The following is a 22,096-nucleotide window of genomic DNA, read 5'->3' as shown; positions in this document are numbered from 1 at the left end:
ATTCTATGTCCAGTAACCTTAAAACAGTAACCTGTTTTACCCTGCCCAGAAAATCTACACTATGTTTGTTCTAATCATAAGGAACTTAAATGGAATCGAATCATATAGGACGTCAAAGGGAAATGGCCCTAAACATACCAATAAATGACCAATATATTAATCAGTTTCCAAAAGTCAAAATATATATTTCCTTTTAGAACAGCATATTTGGCAGCGGAAAAAAATTACTGACCATAAGAACAGGGATGGGCATCCTTTGCCTTTGTACATAGATGGTATTGCTGTGCATCATTGAGGTTTGGTAGAACATTTTAAAACAGGGTATGAGAAATTGAAATGATCTTACCTATATAAGACATGAAGCATGCTTAACAACTGTAATAATCTTGAATTTCAGATGTCAGTTATCACATCGCAGTGAAGACAGGCAACATCAGTGGTGGCAGCTCAGACTCCAGGGTCTTTGTGAAGCTTTATGGGGAGAAGGGTGATACCAGTAAAATGATGCTGGTCGTCTCTGACAATAACCTGGGGAACTACTTTGAAACCGGACGGGTGGATATTTTTACTGTTGACACATTAGACATTGGACAAGTGCGTATACTTAACTGACCATTTCACTACTCTAAAGGTTTCAATATGAGAAATACCTAGTTGCAATTAAACACTTTTAAAAAAACACATTTTATTTTTTTAAACCCAGATTAGTCGTCTGAAGATTGGCCACACTAATGAAGGCATGAGAGCAGGGTGGTTTCTGGATAGTGTGCAGATCATGGTGCCAAACCATGGCAAACATTACATGTTCCCTAGTCATCGTTGGCTTTCTGAAGATGAAGCTGATGGCAAAACGGAAGTGGAAATCTACCCAAGTGAAATACTCGACGTGGAAGAATGTACTCACTTACTTTGTGTAATATGTGATGTGTCTGGTCAATTTGTTATTTGTTCATTTTTCTCAAATATTTGGTTCTTTACTAGTAACATAATTTATGTCTCTTGTACTTTGTACCCAGTAAAAAACTATGAGATTACAGTGGTAACAGGAGATGTTTGGGCTGCAGGAACCAATGCCCATGTTTTCATCCAAATATATGGAGACCAAGGAAAAACAGAAGTTATTACTTTAAAAAGTAGGTCAAATAACTTTGAAAGAGGAACCAGTGATATTTTTAAGGTATGGATCAATGTTTATGATTGCATTAACCTATGTGTGCCTCTGTGCTCTTTTTGCCGTAAATTAAATTTGCATTTGTTCTTGAAGAGCTGTGAGCTGTCACTTGCCTCTGCAAAAGTTACTGATGACTTAATGAGCACATATTTAAAAGTAAAAGATCTCAAAGCAAAACAAAACATCTTGATAAGCTTATATTGAATTAACATTTTGCGTATACTTTTATAAATTCCAAATCAAACAAGAGGACTATGGTCCTAGTAGCTGAGTAATCAATGGAACCTTTTCTCTCCCCTCCTCATTCTGTTTTGAGAGTAATGTTTTAAGCCCCTGTTTAGAGTTATTTAATTTCCTCCCCAAACGTTTAGTAAGTCCACTGTTTACCATTGTTTTACACTCCACTGTAAATTTATAACATGTATAATGTATAATTTTTCAACAAATAACTATTTTAAAAGAATGTCATATGTGAAGTGCAAACTTTGACCAGATTTGTGCCATTCCCATGGAACAGATTGAGGCTAAAGATGTAGGTAACATATTCAAGATCCGTATTGGTCATGATGGATCTGGAATTGGTGCTGGATGGTATTTGGAGAAGGTAGACATAAAGTATCTGGTTATGGCCATGGTGAAGAAGGAGAAGAAAGAGGACAAGAAGAAAAACAAAAAGAAAAAAAAGAAGGAAGAAGAGGTGGATGAGGAGGAAGGTGAAGAGGTGATGCAGGAGGTGGTAAAGACACTTTCCTTCCCTTGCGATCGCTGGCTGGCTGAGGATGAGGAGGATGGGGATCTGGAGGTGGAGCTTCTGCCAGAGGACAGTGAGGAGTTAGAGGGTAAAGAAAATCAAGAGAGCCATTAATTTTAAAAGAATCATTATGAATCCTTAAGTAACTGCTTTTTTTTTTTTTTTTTTTTTTAAAGAGTTTTGAAATGCAAAATAACCCAATTTACACAATTAGAAAAGTGAGTATTATTTAATTTGGCACCTTTCTGTTTCCTTTTTTCTCTCATAGAAAACACATATGAAGTGAGTGTGTTCACAGGGGACATGCTTGGAGCTGGAACTGATGCCCATGTTTACATAAACATCTATGGAGAGAAAGGAGATACTGGGGAAAGACCCCTGAAGAAAAGCAACAATGTCAACAAATTTGAGCGTGGCAAGGTGAGTGAGCGAGACTCAAATTACCAGATGTTTTCCTTTAATGTAGGCTACAGCAAATAAAGAAATAAGGTTCCAGTCGCTGTGAGACTGACCTCTACACAAACAGGAAGAACCAGGGAACATGATAGAGTCCCTCCTGTTATTCAAAGTAGATGTTCTGGTATACCCTTACACATCTGTTAATGTGAGCTCATCAATAATCTATGAAACACATTAAACATGGCCTTTGGAATCAGGTCTGTTCTGCATGTCTAAACTGACAATTAATTTATTCAGCAGTCCTAAAGGTAAGCAAATGTAAAAATAGTTCAAAGCACTGGTTCCCAATGCTGTTCTTGGAGTACCTCAGTCTTTCATATATTTAGTGTCCCTTTTTAAAATGATAGAATTCAGACCAAACAGAAGAAGGATCTAGAATTAAATGCTACGTTGCATCTCACTAAAAATGCTAATTAAATTGAAGTTAAAAGAAGGGCTTTCTGACTTTAAAAAGCTGCTGGACATTTGCTAATTAAAATAAAACATGAAACCAACATGAGAATTGTCAACTGAAACAATGAAAGCATTTTAAATGTTCTTTAAAAGTACACTATGTTATATTTTTACCTTAATGTTCCAAATAAAATAAGCTTCAGAATCATTGTGATGCCCCACTTGCATGTAATATGTAGAACAGAGCCTCTGTCTTTGCTGATCTGGGCTTAGCACTGAAGAAACTGCACTATGTAAAGTTTGCAAGAGGGTGGGAAATAATAATGCACCTTGACCTAAAACAAATTGTGCTATGGTTTTCTTCAAGAAAGACAGCAATTCCCTGATGTGTCAAACAGTTTGTCCGGAAGGCTCTGGACCCAACACGACCCCGTTATGGATAAGAGGATACAGACAATGTATAAATGAATGTTCAATGACAAGACTTCAGCATGCAAAACTGGTCTTTGAAATTCATTCATTTATTGTCTGTAACTGCTTATCCAATTCAAGGTCACAGTGGGTCAGAGCCTACCCAGAATCATTGGGCACAATGCAGGAATACACCCTGGAGGGGACACCAGTCCTTCACAGGGCAACACACACACGCACACATTCACACACTTTTTAGTCACCAATCCACCTACCAATGTGTGTTATTGCACCGTGGGAGGAAACCCACACGAACAAGGGGAGAACACACCAAACTCCTCACAGACAGTCACCCGGAGCGGGACAAGAACCCACAACCTCCAGGTCCCTTGATCTGTGTGACTGCGACACTACCTGCTGCACCACCGTGCCGCCCATTGATCTGTGAAATGTTAATAAATGAAGCTGAAACCAGCTTGATGTAGAAATTTTGTTTCCGTAGTGAAATCCATGCTTCAGAGAATTCGGGTCTGAGGAGGAGTAACAAATAACTAATTGTGATTATGTTTGATTATTATTTTTTTTATTTTGTTTGATTATTAATTATTTTTTAACAATCCAAGTGTGGTGACCTGTTTTAAATTGAAAATAGTACAAAACCACATTGAAACATTCTCCAAAACAGTTGGAACAGGAGTGTGTTACATTATATTCCTTTTTAACAGCTCTTCAAAAACATTTTGGGACAAATGTCTTGTTGGTCCAATTATAAACACAGGTCTGTTTGTGAAATTATTTTTTTACACTAAAAAAGTCTTCGGCTGGGCAAACATATGGAGCCTTCATCATATTTTGTTCTTTGTAGCATGTTACATATCTCAGTAAAAGACAGATGTTGATTGCAAGCAAACCAGCCTAGCACCCACACACTGTTTACTTAGGATGTTTTAAATTTTAATTGCCACTATCTTAAACCTTTTTAAAAAGTGTTGCAGGCATCTGTTTCTAAATAAGCATTTTATAAACACACACACACACACACAAATAAAGTTATAAATTATTATTGTGGCACAGATATTGTGACTTATTTTGATGTGTTGAATCTGTGTGAGCCATCACAGTGCCGTGCTGGAAACAGCCAATCAGATCATAGACAAATCATAGGTTAAAAATGGGAATTGAAATTTGTATTTGGGCATTTTACATTTCGTCATGTCACATAACTTCTAAATGGACATCTAAAACAAATACTGAATGAAATGCTTTATATGGCCCTTTCTACAAGACAAAATGTCCTACTATATTAATGTATATTGAATTATTTGAAATGCATTTTTATTGGTTAGCCTTTTAGAACATCTTGATTGGTTTGAATTTTGAAGGCATAATTCACAAAGAATTCACAGAAGAAATGACTTTAGACTGTTTGAATAACTAGTATCCAGTAAAAAAAAAAAGCTAATAGTAACAATGACCTAAAACTGTAACATATCTGTTAACAAACTCACTTAAATGTCTGCTGCAGGAAGACATGTTCACAATAACAGCAGTGGAATTAGGGCCTTTGAAGAAGCTAAGGATTCGCCATGATAATAGCCATTCTAACTCTGCCTGGTACTTGGACAGAGTTGAGATTACAGACACCAAGGATGACACGACGTGAGTATAAGCTCAATAATAATTAATTTTAATACACTCACACCTACATAGAATTTCACAAAGGATCCTACTGCAGGTATTACTTCCCATGCAACCGCTGGCTGGCTATAGATGAAGATGATGGGCAGATTGCCAGAGAACTGGTGCCTGTGGACGAGGCGTTCATGAAGAAAGATGAAGACGAAGAGGGCTCAGGAGCTAAATTAGGGCTGGAGCAGAAAGGTGAAGAAAACACATATCATGATTTGTGTGATTACTTGAGGCATTTCTGTCAAATGTCAAACTGTACCATTTAACATTGTGACAGAATTCACAATTTTACACATTTTTATGTTGTCATTCATCAAATGCAATAATCTGAAAACCCTTTGGTGGAATCCAGACTATTGTCCTAGCCATTATTCCACAGGTTAATAAATACCATCAAGTTAACATCACACTTGGACTACTGTAGACCTTTGTACATGGCAAGTAGGACTGTTTATTTACAGCAGAAGTGAAAGTTAGATTTCTCTTTTTGACCTGAGAGTCCAATTAAAAATAGCCTGGACATTTAGAATAAGTTCATTGTCAAAAGAAAACCATGTATTCCCACTTTTTTTTTCTTCAAAATTTTTTTCACACAACAGATACTCTGTACACTGTCAGAAAAGTTTACTATAGATTGACCAGGATGGATAAGTTAATATTCTGTTTATGTGACTTACTTTAAAAATGAAAATGTATTTTTGTATATTTCTGTACATTAATTATCTTAATGACAATATATGATTTTATTTCATATAATGTCCCTCAAATAAGCGTAATTAATTTCCTGCAGCTATGTCAACAACATACACACTGCGGATCAAGACCGGGGACAAGAAATATGCTGGAACTGATGCAAACGTTTACGCGATTCTATATGGAGAGTATGATGACACAGGTTAAAAGGCTTTTGCGTTTTTGCAATTGTGTAAAGCTCCCTAACAAACAGATACATTTTAAAGTAAGATAAAAGGATTTTATTTTACTTTTTTGTCACTTTACCTGCTCTTCATACTTTTTTTAATTATCCAGGAATAATTAACCTTAAGGCCTGTAAATCTCACAAGAATAAATTTGAGCAGGGACTGATTGATGAGTTTACTGTGGAGGCTGTCGATCTTGGAGACCTTCAAAAGCTCAGAATTGGGCATGACAACTCAGGTAAGCATCAAATTAACAAAATTGAATGGAATCTGTTGAATTTGACAAAGATTTATTTCAAAGATTCAGAAGCTAATGAGAAATAATACACACTGAAGCAAGCTGACATGACTAAACTGAGCTTTGGTCTGACAGGATGCACTTTGTTGTATTTAAAAGCTGCTAACATAGATAACCTATCTGGTATCAAGTTGCCAGGCAACCATACAAGAACTCTATCCAACTATTTATGTTTGATTACTTGTCGATGGAGCTCTTAAAGGGTTCAGTTAGAGTCTGTCTTTGTCAAGCATTTAATCTGGGGAAGTTAAAAGATGCAAATCACTGTTATCACTCAAACCTAGCTGTGAAAGATGTATGTTCACTACTACCATTTTTTGCGTCTTATATGAGAGTGATTCAGATTATGTTATATTTGTGTTCATAGGGTAATGGAACACAGTATGAATTATATTACTACACAATAAATTACGGCACAATGACAATACAATCTCAGTATGAGCAAATGAGTAAAAATGGCATTATTATTCACATTTGCTTCTCATTCAGGAGGGTCACCTGGTTGGTTCTTGGATTGGGTGGAGATTGATGCACCCTCCCAGGGTCAAAAACTGTGTTTCCCTTGTGGTCGCTGGCTTGATAAAGGAGAGGATGATGGGGCAATATTACGAGACTTGTACCCAGCTGAGCTGCAGACCCAGCTTTACACTCCATGTAAGGGGCAATTCATTTTAAATGGCATATAAAGTCTCCATATCGCTAGCAAATTGCCAATTGAACAGGGAACGTTGGGAACCTTGGGCAGCAGCAAATTAGCCTAAAATCACAATGCCCAATGCCAAGCACATTTCAGAATTGTATAAAGCTCCCCACTGGGCTGGAGTGGTGTTAGTGGTACAAACTAGTCATTCCAACATCAGTACCTGCCAGATTAATGAAAAACACCCTTTCTGTGATTTTCTATCTTCTATCTAGTGCAATGCCTTTTCACAACTGTAGAGGCTGTTATTGCAGCAAGGTAGTGCAATGTTCATTTCAAAAGAAACATTGACTGAATCAGTATCAATTTGGAAATAATATAATGTATATAATATAATGCAAATACTAATAAAAGGCCTTATAAGATTTTTGTAAGGACTCATCATTTAAGTGTCTCTTATCCACCTACAGTTGTGCCCTATGAGATAAAAGTCTTCACCAGCGATATATTTGGAGCTGGGACAGATGCAGATGTCTTCATTGTTCTCTATGGACAGAAAGGACTCTGCACTCTGCAGAAGTACCTTTGTGTGAATAAGCGAGAAAGGCGCATGTACTTTGAGAGGGAAGCAGAGGACATGTTCATTGTTGAGGTCAGTAAACAATATTAAATTCTCACACACATTTTTGATTTAAATGTGTCAGTTTTCAAAAGTCTCATTATATCAGTTTTTATTTGATGTTTTGACAAAATATTGCACTGTGAAATCATAGCTTGAGGATGTAGGTGACATTATTGAGAAGATTCGCATTGGACATGATAACAGTGGCACAAACCCTGGATGGCATCTGGACAGAGTGGAAATTAGAAGGCTTTTAAGGAAAGGAAAGGTAAAAAAGTGATTATTTTATGCTTCAAAGAATTTCATGATTATTTAATTGCATTAAACTGAACAAACATAGATATTTGACACTCACAATCACATGATAAGTTTGTTTATTTATGTACTGAAGATGTGATTTATTTCAAGAAGTCTGTGAGAACATAATTTTCATTACAAATTTACTGAAAGTTGAATTTAGAAATACACTGAAATTTGGAGGAATAAAATAATATTCCAACATAGGTATTATAAAATAAAAATCTATAGGTTGTAATTAGAAATTAAATGAATTTTAGTAAGGTTGGCAGATACACAAAACATTTTACCCCTGTTCAGGGCTCAGAGACCACCATCTTTCCTTGTGAACGGTGGCTGGCTAAGTCTGAGGATGATGGTGAGACGGTGAGAGAGCTGGTACCCTCAGATATCTACACTGAAAAGCTCCTGAAAGATGGCAATCTGAAGACTACAGAGACAGAGGTGGATGATGCACTGGAGAGTATGTCCTCCTTTTATCATTATATATATATATATATATATATATATATATATATATATATATTGTTCACTTGCAACATCTCAGCATATTTATTAAAGAATTGTTGTTTAGATATTCTCATTTGAAATTGCAAACCTGTATGAAGGAATGTCTTGGGAATAATATCCTATGTTGCACAGATATCATCACTCAAACTTGAAAAAAAAAACTGAAGTTGTATGAACTGTCTTAAAGCCTTGGCGACACTACACAGCTTTTAAAGTCAGGACAGATTATAAACAGACTGGCTATCTCACACTACACAAATGTTAGGTACACACTTCACAACTGGTGATAATATGCTACACGACTCCAAAATCCCAAACAAAACATGCGATTTGCGTTTTCTAGGAGGCACAGATAAACATGGACATAAAAAACACTGCAGTTATTGTTTATGCTGCAATTGTGTAGATCCACAAAGAAAAGAAAGCATGAAATATTTACATTGGCCTGCTTAGTCACATCACAACAACATTTACAAAGCAAACAAAAACTGAAAACACAACAGCATTTAGGAAGGTTGCAACACACAAACAAAAAAAGACAGAATTCAAAGAAAAAGCAAACACAAACACTGTGAATAGGTACAAAGAGACTATGATGCATGTGCATAAGCGGTAATTTAATAAATATAAATGTGAATGGAAAATAAATGTTCAAAACTAAAAACATCAAAACATAGCAGTTACAAACACACCAGATGACACAGAATAATGAAATGACTGACAAGACATGGCTGGATACATGAAGCATATAAAGACAGGAAAAACGAAGAACACCTGTGAACTTAGTCACATGATCTCTGATCAGAGATCACGACTTTACAGGTGTGAGGCACAAACAAAGAGCACATGGGGAAGCAAAACCAAACCAGAAGCACATGACAAACAAAATATTAGGGGACATATTACCAAACACATGGAGGCAGATTGTGACAAAGAGAGAACACAAACACAAAAGTGAGAATGCAAACACATTACCATAAATCAAGCATTTAAAAAAAAAACTTTTGTGGAAAAGAACAAAAACTCACAGAAGAGAAATATTAGGCCAGGACACAACAGCATTAAAAACAACAAAAAACATTTAGTAAATGCTGCATTCGATATTGGCTATGGTGGAAATGCTCCTGGCCACTATGGGATCACTTTATTAATTTAGCTGTTGATGTTGCAACAAAAAGCAAAGCAACAAGCAGAAATCACGGCGAGAGTGGATAGTCTAAATTTCACAAAGGTCTACAAATGCAAAAAATTTTGAAATGCTTAATTTCTGGTCATGTGTTTGTGTTCTTAGTTTGGTATTTACGGTCTGTCTTTTGTTTTTGTGTTCTCACATTTTTGTTAGCGTTCTCACTTTTGTGTTTGTGTTCTGTCTTTTGTGTGTGTGTTATGTCTTTTCTTAATGCTGTTGTGTTCTTAGCTTTTGTTTGCTTTTTTTTAAATGTTGTTATGTGACTCAGAATGCAACCGTATATATTCCACCTTAAATAGTTCAGAAACATTAGCGGTAACAATACAGCGCTTACAGTGCTGCGTCATTTAATGTGGAATGGAAAATTAAAGTTGGAATAAAGGCTGTAATGGCATGTTTTGTGGCTCACAGTGTTGGCTGTCTTACATGTAATACTCATTAATTAGAGACATGTGTATCCAGCACTGTGTAATATCTTGTAGTTTTACGTAGGTTTATCGTTTAATCCGTCCTGCACTGGAGAGCTCCACTGCACGCTCCTGTGTTAACTTTCAGTGCTCTGTTCTCATTGGCTGTTGATGGTGCATGTTCAGACTTGCATTGTAAAGAGTTTACACTATGCGACTACATCCATGTTGGGTTGAAAAAATCAAACGTTTGTTATGCTGCGACTGGTCTGAAACGTGTTTTTATTTGCAGAACCTGGAGAAGTCACAGATGTTAGTCAGAGGGAAAAGTTGTGTAGCGTGCTAGGGCTTCAGACTCACAGATACCCAGTCTACTTATAATCTGCCCCGACTGTACAATTTGTGTTGCGTCTTCAAGGCTAAAGGCAGATTTATAGTGCAAATAAATGAAAATCAAATCATATTCATGGAAAATCTGCATAGCATCTGTCTTCACAGACCTGGGCCTTGTCATGGCAGAAAGGCTTGCGTGGTTTAATGACCTCCAGGGCTATGTCAATGTGAGCTGTGTGCTCCCTGTAGTGTCTCCCATAATACAAGTCTGGAGTGAAGATCCAGACAGACACAATACAAAAAGCACCCTTATGAATTCAGTGAAAATAATTTTGTGTGCCGTGCACAGGAGTGGGTTATTGGAGTATAGTGTGAACACACCACCTGCAACATCCAGATTAAGGGTGCGGTGCAATGCCTGTCGAGCACAGAGTGGGGTGAAGAGGCCCCTGGCAGAATGGTCTATGGCTGGGAAAGCTGGCTCTTGGCATGTGGAATTTCATCCCCTGTTTGGGAGGAGCTGGAGCTGTTGCAAGAGGTTGAGAGATACTAGCTAGATATAGCTGGGCTCATCTGTAAGCACAGTGTTGGTTCTGGAACCAGAAAAGAAAGCTGTTGTGTATGTGCACAACAACAGTTCAGAGTATACAGCTTTCTTGAAGAGTGTGGTAGTTTGAAAAGGATTCCATGCCCCTGAGTCCTTTGTTTTGTTGGGGAGACTTCAGTGTTCATGTTGTCAATATCTGGGAAACATGGGTAGAAGTGACTAAGAATATCCTACATGATCTGAACCTGAGTGGCAGGATGTTATTGGACTTCCGTGCTTTTTGTTAAAAATGAACACCAGGTTCAAATAGAAGATTGCTCATTACTGTGCTTGTTAGAGCAAAGTTGGGCAATGTTAAGGACTGAGACATGCTCTATGGCCTCTTCAAACTTATTGCAGACTCTGGATTTTGCTTCCACAACTCCCAAAGCCTCAGTCTTTTTCATCTGTTGGTAACTATCTACAGAATCAGGAGTTCCCTAAGCCAGCCAGAATACTCCTTCTTCCTCCGAACATATTTCCTCCTTAATGGTAGCATCCACTGTGTTCTTGGTTGCCACTACTTAAAAGAAGATGTACGATAGTCGAAATTTGGATTCAGGAGGAACATTGCTGATTTCATCCTGGCAATGGAATTGCAGATCAACTCTTAATGCGCTTACTAGACAATTAATGGGGCATGGGAGTTTGCTGCTCCGCTCTGAGTGTTTTATAGATTTAGAGAAGGCATATAATCATGTTCCCTGAGATATTCTGTCAGGAGTGCTCCAGAAGTACTGGGTAGCAGAGACGTTGAGGTGTATTGTTCTGTCCTTGTACTCTCAGAGTGTGTTCACTTGTTCAGAAGTAGGTCAGGCTTGTTCAGTGTGGTGGTTGGACTTTGTCAGGGTTGTACCTTGTCTCCAATTTTCAGTAGCAATAATAACATGAAAAGGCATCGGCATCTTACGTTCAGGTGACAGTGGCATATGCCGTTTGAAATCGGCATCTTACTTAAGGGTGACAGTGGCATATGCCGTTGAAATCGGCATCTTACATACCGGTGACATATGTGGCATATGCCAATGGTATCGATTTTTATTTTGGTGACAGTGGCATATGCCGATGACACTGACATCCGTTTTTACATTGGCATATACTCCACTTCATTGTTGAACATCTGCCAGTAGTCTAAGTTTAGCTAGCACATGGATGTTTAGGCTATAACTAGCACACGTATGCAACTCATGATACACATGATAATTGGGTTCTGTGTGCTGAATCATGATTATATTTCAGTTAGAAGTACTGTAATTTAAGGAGCTTGAACATCAGGTCAAGAATGTATTTTTTGCTAAGTCCAGTTTCTTTTTCCTGTTGATCCTCAGCTCATACATATCAAGTGTCTGTAAGAACAGGTGATATGTATGGAGCAGGTACAGATGCCAATGTATTCCTCACTATCTACGGAGATCTTGGAGACACAGGAGAACGTAAACTCAGCAAATCAGAAAGCAGCAAAAACAAGTTTGAGCGTGGAGCGGTATGTCTTACACTATTGGACAAAAATTATATTTGATGTGAAGCACTGAACCCTTGTGGAGCAGTTTCTAAAAGGGTGTGAGTATGTGAGAAATAGCACTCTGTGGTACAATTCCTAACCATGAGTGAATGTGTCAGCAATTGAGTGAGTGCATTACAAATCATTTTATGAGGTGGTTTGCCCATTTTTGTGCATTTCTTAATTTTCTCATATCCAGTATGCACATATCTAAGATGGCATTTCAATTTATATGAATGTGTTATTTAATGTTATTATGTTTTGTCTAATGCTATTATATCAAGTCATTAATCTAGACTCCTAAATTTATAGTGTAACCAAAAAGCATTAGGTTTTAGATTAGATATTTGAACATTTCTCTGAGGATTTGATGGCATTCAGACATTTGAACATTAATGAACTCAGGCACTGATGATACAAAACACCACTCTGACTCACAACAAAGATATTAAATGGTGTGCCATCATACCTTAGAAAGCAGTTATACTGTTCTACAGTCCAAAGCTGGTGGCCTTTATGCCTCTCTAGCATACACTTGACATTAAGCATATTGAATTTTAATAGACAGATATATACTTGATTGATTCTGAAGGAAATTTTGCAGCTGTTAAATTTTTTCTATGAAGATTAAACCACCTGTGCATGCACAGCTGGACATTCATTCATTCATTATCTATCCATCCATCCATCCATTATCTGTAACCGCTTATTCAATTCAGGGTCACGGTGGGTCCAGAGCCTACCTAGAATCATTGGGCGCAAGGCGGGGATACACCCTGGGGAGGGAGCCAGTCCTTCACAGGGCAACACAGACACACACACATTCACTCACACATTCACTTTTGAGTCGCCAATCCACCTGCAACATGTGTTTTTGGACTGTGGGAGGAAACCGGAGCACCCGGAGGAAACCCACACGGACACAGGGAGAACACACCAACTCCTCACAGACAGTCACCCGGAGCGGGAATCGAACCCACAGGTCCCTGGAGCTGTGTGACTGCAACACTACCTGCTACGTCACCGTGCCGCCCCAGCTGGACATGCAGCTTAAAAATTTGGATTCACTAATCAGTCAAGATATCTACAAACTTTTTGACATAAAGTGTATTAAAATATCCATGTGGAAATTATTTGCATGTGTATTAGACTATATCAATGTTTTGTTTTTTGATACAAGACTGGGAATTTCTAGCTGAATCGTTATATAATGCATCAGTTACTGTATTCATTCACTTACTGCACATCAATTATTCACTGATTGCCAACTTCTGATTATAGGTTGACAAGTTCAGCATTGAAGCTGTGGACCTAGGCCAGATCTTTAAGATAAAAGTACGCCATGATAATTCTATGCTGGGTGCAGATTGGTACTTGGACCAGATAGAAATTATAGATTTGGACACAGACGAAGTCTACATGTTCTTATGTGAGAGGTGGCTATCAAAAAAGAAAGAAGATAAACGGATTGAGAGAACATTTTTTGTCAAGGTGATTCCATATAAATGGATTCCTCATTCTATACTTTGCATTCAATTTTAGGAATGAATTTTCTTTACCTGGAACAATTTAAATGAGATATTTACTGGGTTTTTTTCAGGGATATGAAGGTGAACGGAATCCCAACAATTCAAAGAAAATCACACAGAGCTTAAAACCGAGCCTAGACAGCAACATGAACAAAAAGAAAAAAAAGAAAAAAGCAGTGGTTGTGGAGGAGGGTCCAGGTATCTACTTTTTCATGTGAATGCCTGCACTCTGACATAAGACTAGTCATTTAATTAGCAAAAATAATTAATTTTAATCCATCCATCCATCCATTATCTGTAACCGCTTATCCAATTTAGGGTCGCGGGGGGTCCAGAGCCTACCTGGAATCATCGGGCGCAAGGCTAATTAATTTTAATAATAAGCATAATTAATTTTGGTCTTTGTACAAAATGTTCACTTATTTAAATACAATTTTTCACATTTACACAATTATTTTCATGTAGGACAGCAAAAGCTTGTAGTTGAACAGGTGTGTCTCAAAATATGAAGCCTGTGTATTTAATTAGCTGAATTAGTTTTTCCTGACCCTAACTTTAACTTCAAACCCTAATTGAACAGTAACACTGATCCTAATCCTGAGCTCTCAATATTGTTTGTAATCAACCAAATGCTAGCATTTATTCTGCCAATATTTCATGATTAATAGATTAGCTATAGGATCCATCATCAAAAAGTGTGGTAATATTTTCCATTTTATCAATGACAGTGTTTTCTTTAATGGTGTTAAAATGCTGTTTTCACTTCACAGTGATCCCGTATCACTTCACAGTGTCAACAGGGGCAGATCGTGATGCAAGTACTACCAGTCGAGTCTATGTGATTATAATGGGTCCGAGTGATCTTGAAACAGACCGCCTCTGGCTTGACCTCCCTGAAGGAAAAAAGTGCTTTGCTGCTGAATCTATGGAGAACTTTGAATGCTATGGTTTGGATGTTGGAGAAATTAAGAGAGTGGAGGTGAGACTGATATTGTTGAAGGCTCCACCAGTGCTCATACAAATACAAGTATCTGATTTATTTACATTTTTTAAAAATAAGTGTTTTGTGCATTTCCTTTTTCTGCAGCTAGGCCATAATGGAGCTACTCCAGAGAGCTGCTGGTTGGTAGATGAGATATCTGTGGCAGTGCCTACCAAAGGCATCATGTACATTTTCCAGTGCAAGTGTTGGCTTGCTAAGGACAGGGGAGATGGTCTCACAACAAGAGTATTCAATGTACTTGATGCCACCACTATCAATATCATTCAAAAGGTTAGCATGAATTCTTCATAGGACTCAGCAAACCCACTGTGCGTTCTTCAGTGTGGTATTATATGTAAAACAAGGACTAAGATTTACTGTTACCAGAGTCTGTGATCAAATATGCTTCCTTTTCCTGTTGCTTCCTGATGTTTTAATAACAAGTTCAGATATAAATACAAATACATATGTTTTGCACCCCTGTCCTCAGGTCATCTATGAAGTCACAGTTGTTACGGGAGATACCCAGTATGCAGGGACAGACACCAACGTTTTCATAACTGTGTTTGGAGCCAATGGAAGTTCAGAGGAAATTCTGCTACCAAAGAATGAGGACAGGTGACAGATATGGTTTTAATTGATTACAAATGCCCTGTGTTATACAAAAATTGCCAAATTATATACTGGATAAGTGCAGATGGATGTTACATTTGATCAAGGTGTCATGATATGTAACCTCAGCAAAATCTTAAATAATTTTGACAAATCTATGATTATACTGGGAAATAATTATATAACAGCTATAGATTTATAGATTTTTCCCTATTTCCCATGAGCATGTATCTCGTGTGGATTCTGCTGATGTTTGTACATGTAGACAGTTTGACACCACAAAGTGTCATGATACAGTGCTATGCAAAAGTTTCAGATACATTAGAAAATACCTAAATAGTTCTGGAACCACAGAGTAAGAATTTACTGATGTACCTAGAAATGTGGTAATAAAAATAAATCATTTATGTAGAAAACACATATATTATTAAAAGATCAAGTGATTTTGTGTGTGTCATGTTTTAGCTGAACCATTTCTAAATTTCCCCATTAATAAAAAAGTATGATTTATTGTATTTATCTAATACCTGGTATGGCAAAATTAATCATCTATTAAATTCAAATTCTTTTACTATAGATGGAATTAAATTCAAGCTGCTGTAACAATAATAATACTTAAGGACTTAATATTAAAGACATTTTTTTGTATACATTTTTAAAGAGAATATAGAAAGTAGATGCTGGATAGGGCTGGACAATTAATCGAAACTGACATTTAGAACTTTTAATCTGCATAATCTTGTCTGTATTGATTATATTGATTATTTTTATTCTGTTATGTCCCCTCTGTGTGTTCCATGTACTGTCCCTTTAAAACCACACTACCAAGCTGTAGTCATGTGATTCTACCCTTATCTGCCACAAATACAAAAACAAAATAATCGTTCCTTAATTGTAATCAGTAGAGTTCCAGTACTCTGTAATGCACTCATTATAGTTTTACATAGGTTTGAGAGAGATCAGATGGACACATTCAACTTGGAGATAGATGACATTGCCCCCCTTAAAAAGTTGAGAGTTCGCATTGATGGGTCAGGAAGTCGGCCTGATTGGTTCCTTGACAAGGTTAGTTGAAACATCTGGCTGTAATTCTGCAGTTGCCATTTATATTTCTGATGACAATTACTCAGTATTGTTCCTTTTGTTTCAAACTGACAAAACATTGAGTTACAGATAGACACAGTAATCAGGCTGGCGATGGATGATGATTAACAGTGTTTGGGGTTTGTGTTGCATTGTTGTCAGTATCTTCTTGTCCTGTTACATGACCTAGATTATCATGCGGAACCTGAGCTCAGAGGAGGTGTCAGTTTTCACCTATGAGAACTGGCTATCCAAAACCAAAGGGCCCAATAGAACCAAGGTGTGTGAGCTCCCTGCTGTGGTGGATGATGAGGAGATGGTGGAGAAAACCACCTACATAATTCAGGTTAAAACCAGTGACCTCACCGGTAGGATGATTACAAAGCAATCACACACTACACAACAACAACAATCTTTTTAAATGGCTTTGGTGTTTCCCACGTTGCATCCAGAGAATCCAATCCTTCAAACAAATTATAAAGATGTAGAGTTAAATTGTTAGCTGTTTTTATATTATTATTATTTCTTTTGTCACTTTTCAATTATAGATCACAAAATTAAATGTATTTAAATGTTGTAAATCTAAGCTTTTCTTTGAAAAAGTGAAACAACAGCTGATGAAATTGCTGCCTTTACAATCACATTATGACTGTTGTCCCCCTTGCTGCATTTCATACATGCTGTTATTAACTTTATTTTAAAACGCCTAAGTATAATAATAAGTCTAAACTCTCAAGTAATTTTGAGCAAACGCCTTCTGTAGGAAGCAAACATTTTTTTAGTAATTGTTACAGCTCATAAATAAAGATTAAACTGAATACATGCTAATGTATTTATGCTGATATTTTGCACATCTGTTTTCACATGTGGGCTTGCAGGTGCAGGCACAGATGCTAATGTGTTCCTGATTGTGTTTGGGGAGAACGGAGACACTGGCACTTTAGCACTGAAGGAGAGCAGCAACAGGAATAAATTTGAGCGCAACCAGACGGATGTGTTCCGCATTAGTGATGTCCTCAGCCTGGGAGAACTTTCCAAGATTAGAGTGTGGCATGATAACAAGGGTAAGCATGAAACACAGAAACATACTCACTCAAATTAAGCCATTTCAAAGAGCTGACTGCTTCAAATATAACATTTTCCTGTTTGAAACTGAACAAAACAGACCTTTTTATTCAGTTAAAATCTATACATTATTTGGTGACATTAACATTATTTACAGATCACTTTTTTGGGTTGTTATATTTTACATTGATGACAGCATCTATACTGCTATATAAAAAAACTATTTCCAGAAAAGTTGGGACATTGAGCAAAATTTTAACAAAACAGAATGTGCAAATCTTTTAATCCCTATATTTTAAATCTGTACAAAAATATCAGATGTTGAATTTTACTGTTTTTTTTTAAATATGCTGATTTTCAGTTTGGTTCCAGCAACAAGCTACAAATATTTTAACAGGTGCATATTTATCACCTTGTAAATGTTTGGAACAGGAGGAGACCAATCGTAGTAGTTTTGAAATGGTTTCCAATTTCATTTCCCTTGCTTAATATAGGATTTCAGTTGCTCAGCTCAACAGGTGCTGTTTCCGTTGTGATACATTTCATTTCATACTGGAAAAAAGTTTTTAATGGGTCTGAACTAGTTGAGCTTTATTATGGCTTTAAGTTTATTATGGGACAATGCTGTTGTAATCCATGCAAAAATTACCAAGGCCTTCCCTGAGAATAATAAGAACTTGATGGCAGCATGTTTCTTCAATGCTTGTATATTGGTATTAGGAAAGCATTAATGGTGCCATATATGGAATATAATGTGCCATATATTTATTGGACTGTGTGCTTGTAATAAGCCAAATTGTCCCTCTCCTCTTTAGCCCAGAGGACATGGCATCCATGATTTCCAATTCCATTTTGAATCCTTGGACCACAGGACAGTTTTCCACTTCGCCTCAGTCCATCTTAAATAAGCCCAGAGAAGTCACCTGTGTTCCTGGATGGTTTCTTCTTTGCATTGCTGAGTTTTAACTTGCCTTGATATGGATCCAGTGATAGACTGTTTTCTCTGACAGAGGCTTAGGAAGTGTTTGCAGTGATTTCCACTACAGAAACACATCTGTTTTTAATTCAAAGCCACCTGAGGGAACACACAGCTGACCAGTGTTCTTTTTTTCATTCTCTGAAACCTTTAATGATTTTATGTAACTTAGATTAAGAAATCCCCAGGTTATCTGCCTATTTATTCAGTTAAACATGGTTTTTGAGTTGTTTTTCTATTTCCCCTCATCTTTCAGAATGTAACATCCCTCACCATCTTTACTTCTCAGCCTCTCTGAGATGATCTTTTATGCCCTACTGACCTGTTGCCAGTTAAACTTTTATTTTTTGTAGTCATACACAAATTTACCATGACATACCACATTTTATTTTGCCCTGTCCCAACGTTTTTGCAAAATGTTATTAGTATCAAATTCAAAATCAATCAATCATTCATTCATTCATAGTCTTTTGTAAGTCGCTTTGGATAAAAGCGTCTGCCAAATGCATAAATGTAAATAAATGTAAATGTAAATAGTCTGTAACTGCTTATTCAGTTCAGGGTCACAGTGGGTCCAGAGCCTACCCAGAATCACTGGGCGCAAGGCAGGAACAAACCATGGAGGGGGTGCAAGTCCTTCACAGGACAACACACCCTCACACATTCAATCACACACACACCTATGGACACATTTTTTTTTGAGTCTCCAATCTGTCTACCAACGTGGACTGTGGGAGTAAACCGGAGCACCTAGAGGAAACCCACGTGGATTCAGGGAGAACAATTCCTCACAGACAGTCACTTGAACCCACAACCTCCAGGTCATTTATATAGCGCTTTTTACAACTGGTGTTGACACAAAGCAGCTTTACAAAATTGGTATCAAATGGGTATATATACACTATGTCTCCAAAAGTACTCACTCACCCATCAAAATTATTGAATTCAGGTGTTCCTATAACTTCCATGGCCACGGGTATATAAAACTAAGCACCAATGCATGCAGACTGCTTCTACACACCTTTGTGAAAGAATGCTAGAATGCTACCTGTGCAATTTCCTCATTATTAAAATATTCCAAAGTCAACTGTCAGTGGTATTATAACAAAGTGGAAGCAAATGGGAAAGACAGAAACTTAGCCACAAAGTGGTAGGCCACGTAAAATCATAGAGTGGGGTCAGCAGATGCTGATGGGCATAGTGCACAGAGGTCATGAACTGTCTGGTGTGTCAATCACTACAGACCTCCAAATATCACGTGGCTTTCAGATTAGCTCAAGAACAGTTCCATGGCCAAGCCTTATATCACCAAGTGCAATGCCATGTGTCAGATACAGTAGTATAAAGCACATAGCCACTGGACTCTAGAGCAGTGGAGACGTTCTCTGGAGTGAAGAATCACGCTTCTCTGTCTGGCAATTTGATAGATGAGTCTGGTTTTGATGGTTGCCAGTAGAGTGCGATACGTCTGACTGCATTATGCTAAGTGTAAAGTTTGGTGGAGGGGGATTATGGTGTGGGGTTGTTTTTCAGAGTTGGGCTCTGCTCCTTAGTTCCAGTGAAAGGAACTCTTATTGCCTCAGCATATCAAGAGATTTTGGACAATTTCATGTTCCCAACTTTGTGGGAAGTGTGTGAGTGAATGTGTACGTGTCTGTGTTGCCCTGTGAAGGACTGGCGTCCCCTCCAGGGTGTATTCCTGCCTTGCATCCAATGATTCCAGGTAGGCTCTGGACCCACCACGACCCTGAACTGGATAAGCGATTACAGATGATGAATGAAGGAACGGTACATTTCTCAATTTTAACCTTTAAAATGTCTGGGTTTAAATTATTTGTACATGATCGCATTCTCTTTTTTTATCTACATTTGGCAGTGTCCCAGCTTTTTTTGGATGTGTGATTTGTAATGTGTCACTTTTCAGCTCCTGTGTGGATAGACGCTGTGTGTAATAAAGTGCTGAATGTTACTTCTATACGTTACTCAGAACTTCAGTTAATTTTGACCTAACCAATTTGTTCTTTGCTTAGCAGGTAATAGTGTAAGTATGCAATCCTGGAGGGAAGGTGTCCAGCCAAGTTTGCTAGCTTTCCTATTAAAACGTACTCTCAGAGCCAGGAAATGACTAGATTATTAGTGTTTGGTGAGTCTGAGCAAGTAGATCATCAACCTATGCTTTTCACATGACAGTTGCACTCCTTTAATATAACAGATAACACTGCAAGCTAGCACAGACTAGGGTTTGATTCCCAGCTTTGGCAGGACCCCAGAGTTATATCCAAGTGTCCTTGGGAATGACCCCTGACATTGCATTCTCCTAGTTCTGTAACATGATTGAAATGGAGAAATGCTATACATAACAAATGTGAAACATGTAGGCTACTTTGTTCACCTTTTGTAGGTTGAGATAGTGAGGACCTGAAGTCTAATCATATATACAGCCATGCAGTTTGAGCTAATACTGTGAAAAGCAATTTAGTGGTGAAACTGTTTTATTTTTTCTCTATCAGGTCCTGCTCCTGGTTGGCATTTAGAAAGTGTTGATGTAAAAGATGAGCTCATGAACCAAACTTTCCGTTTCCCTTGTGATCGTTGGCTGGCCAAAAACGAGGATGATGGCCAGATAATGCGGGAACTGGCATGTGCCAACAACGATCTGCTGGACCTCAGTGACAAAACTAGTGAGACACATTCACATTTTAAGCTTTCATCTTCAGAGCTCTGTTTAATTTATATGCTTTTGTGGTCACTGCATCAACATTCTTCTATAAGGTCCACTGCCAAGTGCACACATTTGGCAATGGAAGCACATATACACTATATTCTTCATTTGACTTTTTGTCAGAATATGAAATTGACATTACAACAGCCAACACTGAAGACGCAGAGACGAAGGAGAATGTCTGGATAGTGCTGGAGGGGAAAAGAGCCCGTTCAAAGGAGTTTATGATGGAGAACTCTTCAAAGAAAAAGAGATTCTTGCGGTATGAACTTGCCAAGTTAGCCTAGCCTTGAGGATATTAAAATCCTGCCACTGATGTTTTATTTATTTTGCAGAATATACAATATTCTGTTTTTGCACTCCTCACTCTGCTCTTCTGGGCCCTGTGAAGGCATGCTGATTATGAGGGCTTAAAAGATACAATTGCAATACTTTGTTTTCATCAAGGAGATGTTTTAAAATGAGGGGTTTTAATAACTAATTAAGCTTTTTTCTTTGCCAATTTAGTGGGGCAACAGACTCATTTGAATTTTCCTCAAAAATTCTGGGTGACATTGTTGGCATCTCTTTGGGCCACATAACGAAAGATAAAAAAGTGAAGAGTGAGGCTCATTGGCATGTTCAAGAGGTTGTGGTGACAGAAAAAGAACTGCAGAACAAGTAAGTTCAAACAGTTTTCATTTTGTTTATTGTTTTTAAGGATGTATACACATTATTCAGAGTTCTCAAACTTCTGTAGAGCCAAAATCCTGCAGAAATTAGCTGGTTTCTTATTTCTGCTGTTACTCCTACTATGTTAACTGGTGTTGTGTAATGGATAACACGGCTGCTTTCCACGTAACAGACTAGATTTTGATACCCGGCTTGAGAAGAAAACCCATGCTATAGAAATGAGACTTGGCCAAAATTCCTAATGCTGCATTAGCCTACCGTCTTAACATGATAATTGT

General features: G+C 37.6%; 1 protein-coding gene across 1 annotated transcript in view; it reads left to right on the top strand.

The window, feature by feature from the left end:
* The window catches only part of loxhd1b (lipoxygenase homology PLAT domains 1b), a 33,970-nt gene that overhangs the window by 10,950 nt on the left and 924 nt on the right, over positions 1-22,096 (top strand). Inside the window, exons 16-39 of the mRNA XM_066643252.1 lie at positions 398-594; positions 704-896; positions 1,017-1,177; positions 1,689-2,010; positions 2,191-2,342; positions 4,711-4,844; positions 4,921-5,066; positions 5,665-5,769; positions 5,904-6,032; positions 7,203-7,384; positions 7,506-7,622; positions 7,952-8,114; positions 12,005-12,159; positions 13,459-13,668; positions 13,778-13,904; positions 14,477-14,685; positions 14,794-14,979; positions 15,179-15,306; positions 16,248-16,365; positions 16,574-16,751; positions 17,262-17,447; positions 20,935-21,105; positions 21,270-21,408; positions 21,654-21,806. Coding sequence (XP_066499349.1) covers positions 398-594; positions 704-896; positions 1,017-1,177; positions 1,689-2,010; positions 2,191-2,342; positions 4,711-4,844; positions 4,921-5,066; positions 5,665-5,769; positions 5,904-6,032; positions 7,203-7,384; positions 7,506-7,622; positions 7,952-8,114; positions 12,005-12,159; positions 13,459-13,668; positions 13,778-13,904; positions 14,477-14,685; positions 14,794-14,979; positions 15,179-15,306; positions 16,248-16,365; positions 16,574-16,751; positions 17,262-17,447; positions 20,935-21,105; positions 21,270-21,408; positions 21,654-21,806 — 3,961 coding nt within the window. The remainder of the gene's footprint in view (positions 1-397; positions 595-703; positions 897-1,016; positions 1,178-1,688; positions 2,011-2,190; positions 2,343-4,710; positions 4,845-4,920; positions 5,067-5,664; positions 5,770-5,903; positions 6,033-7,202; positions 7,385-7,505; positions 7,623-7,951; positions 8,115-12,004; positions 12,160-13,458; positions 13,669-13,777; positions 13,905-14,476; positions 14,686-14,793; positions 14,980-15,178; positions 15,307-16,247; positions 16,366-16,573; positions 16,752-17,261; positions 17,448-20,934; positions 21,106-21,269; positions 21,409-21,653; positions 21,807-22,096) is intronic.

This window comes from Hoplias malabaricus, chromosome 14 (genome assembly GCF_029633855.1).
Source record: "Hoplias malabaricus isolate fHopMal1 chromosome 14, fHopMal1.hap1, whole genome shotgun sequence".
Classification (NCBI taxonomy): Eukaryota; Metazoa; Chordata; class Actinopteri; order Characiformes; family Erythrinidae; genus Hoplias; species Hoplias malabaricus.
The sequence above is the reverse complement of the archived record's forward strand: the minus strand, read 5'-3'. Positions and strand labels throughout refer to the sequence as shown.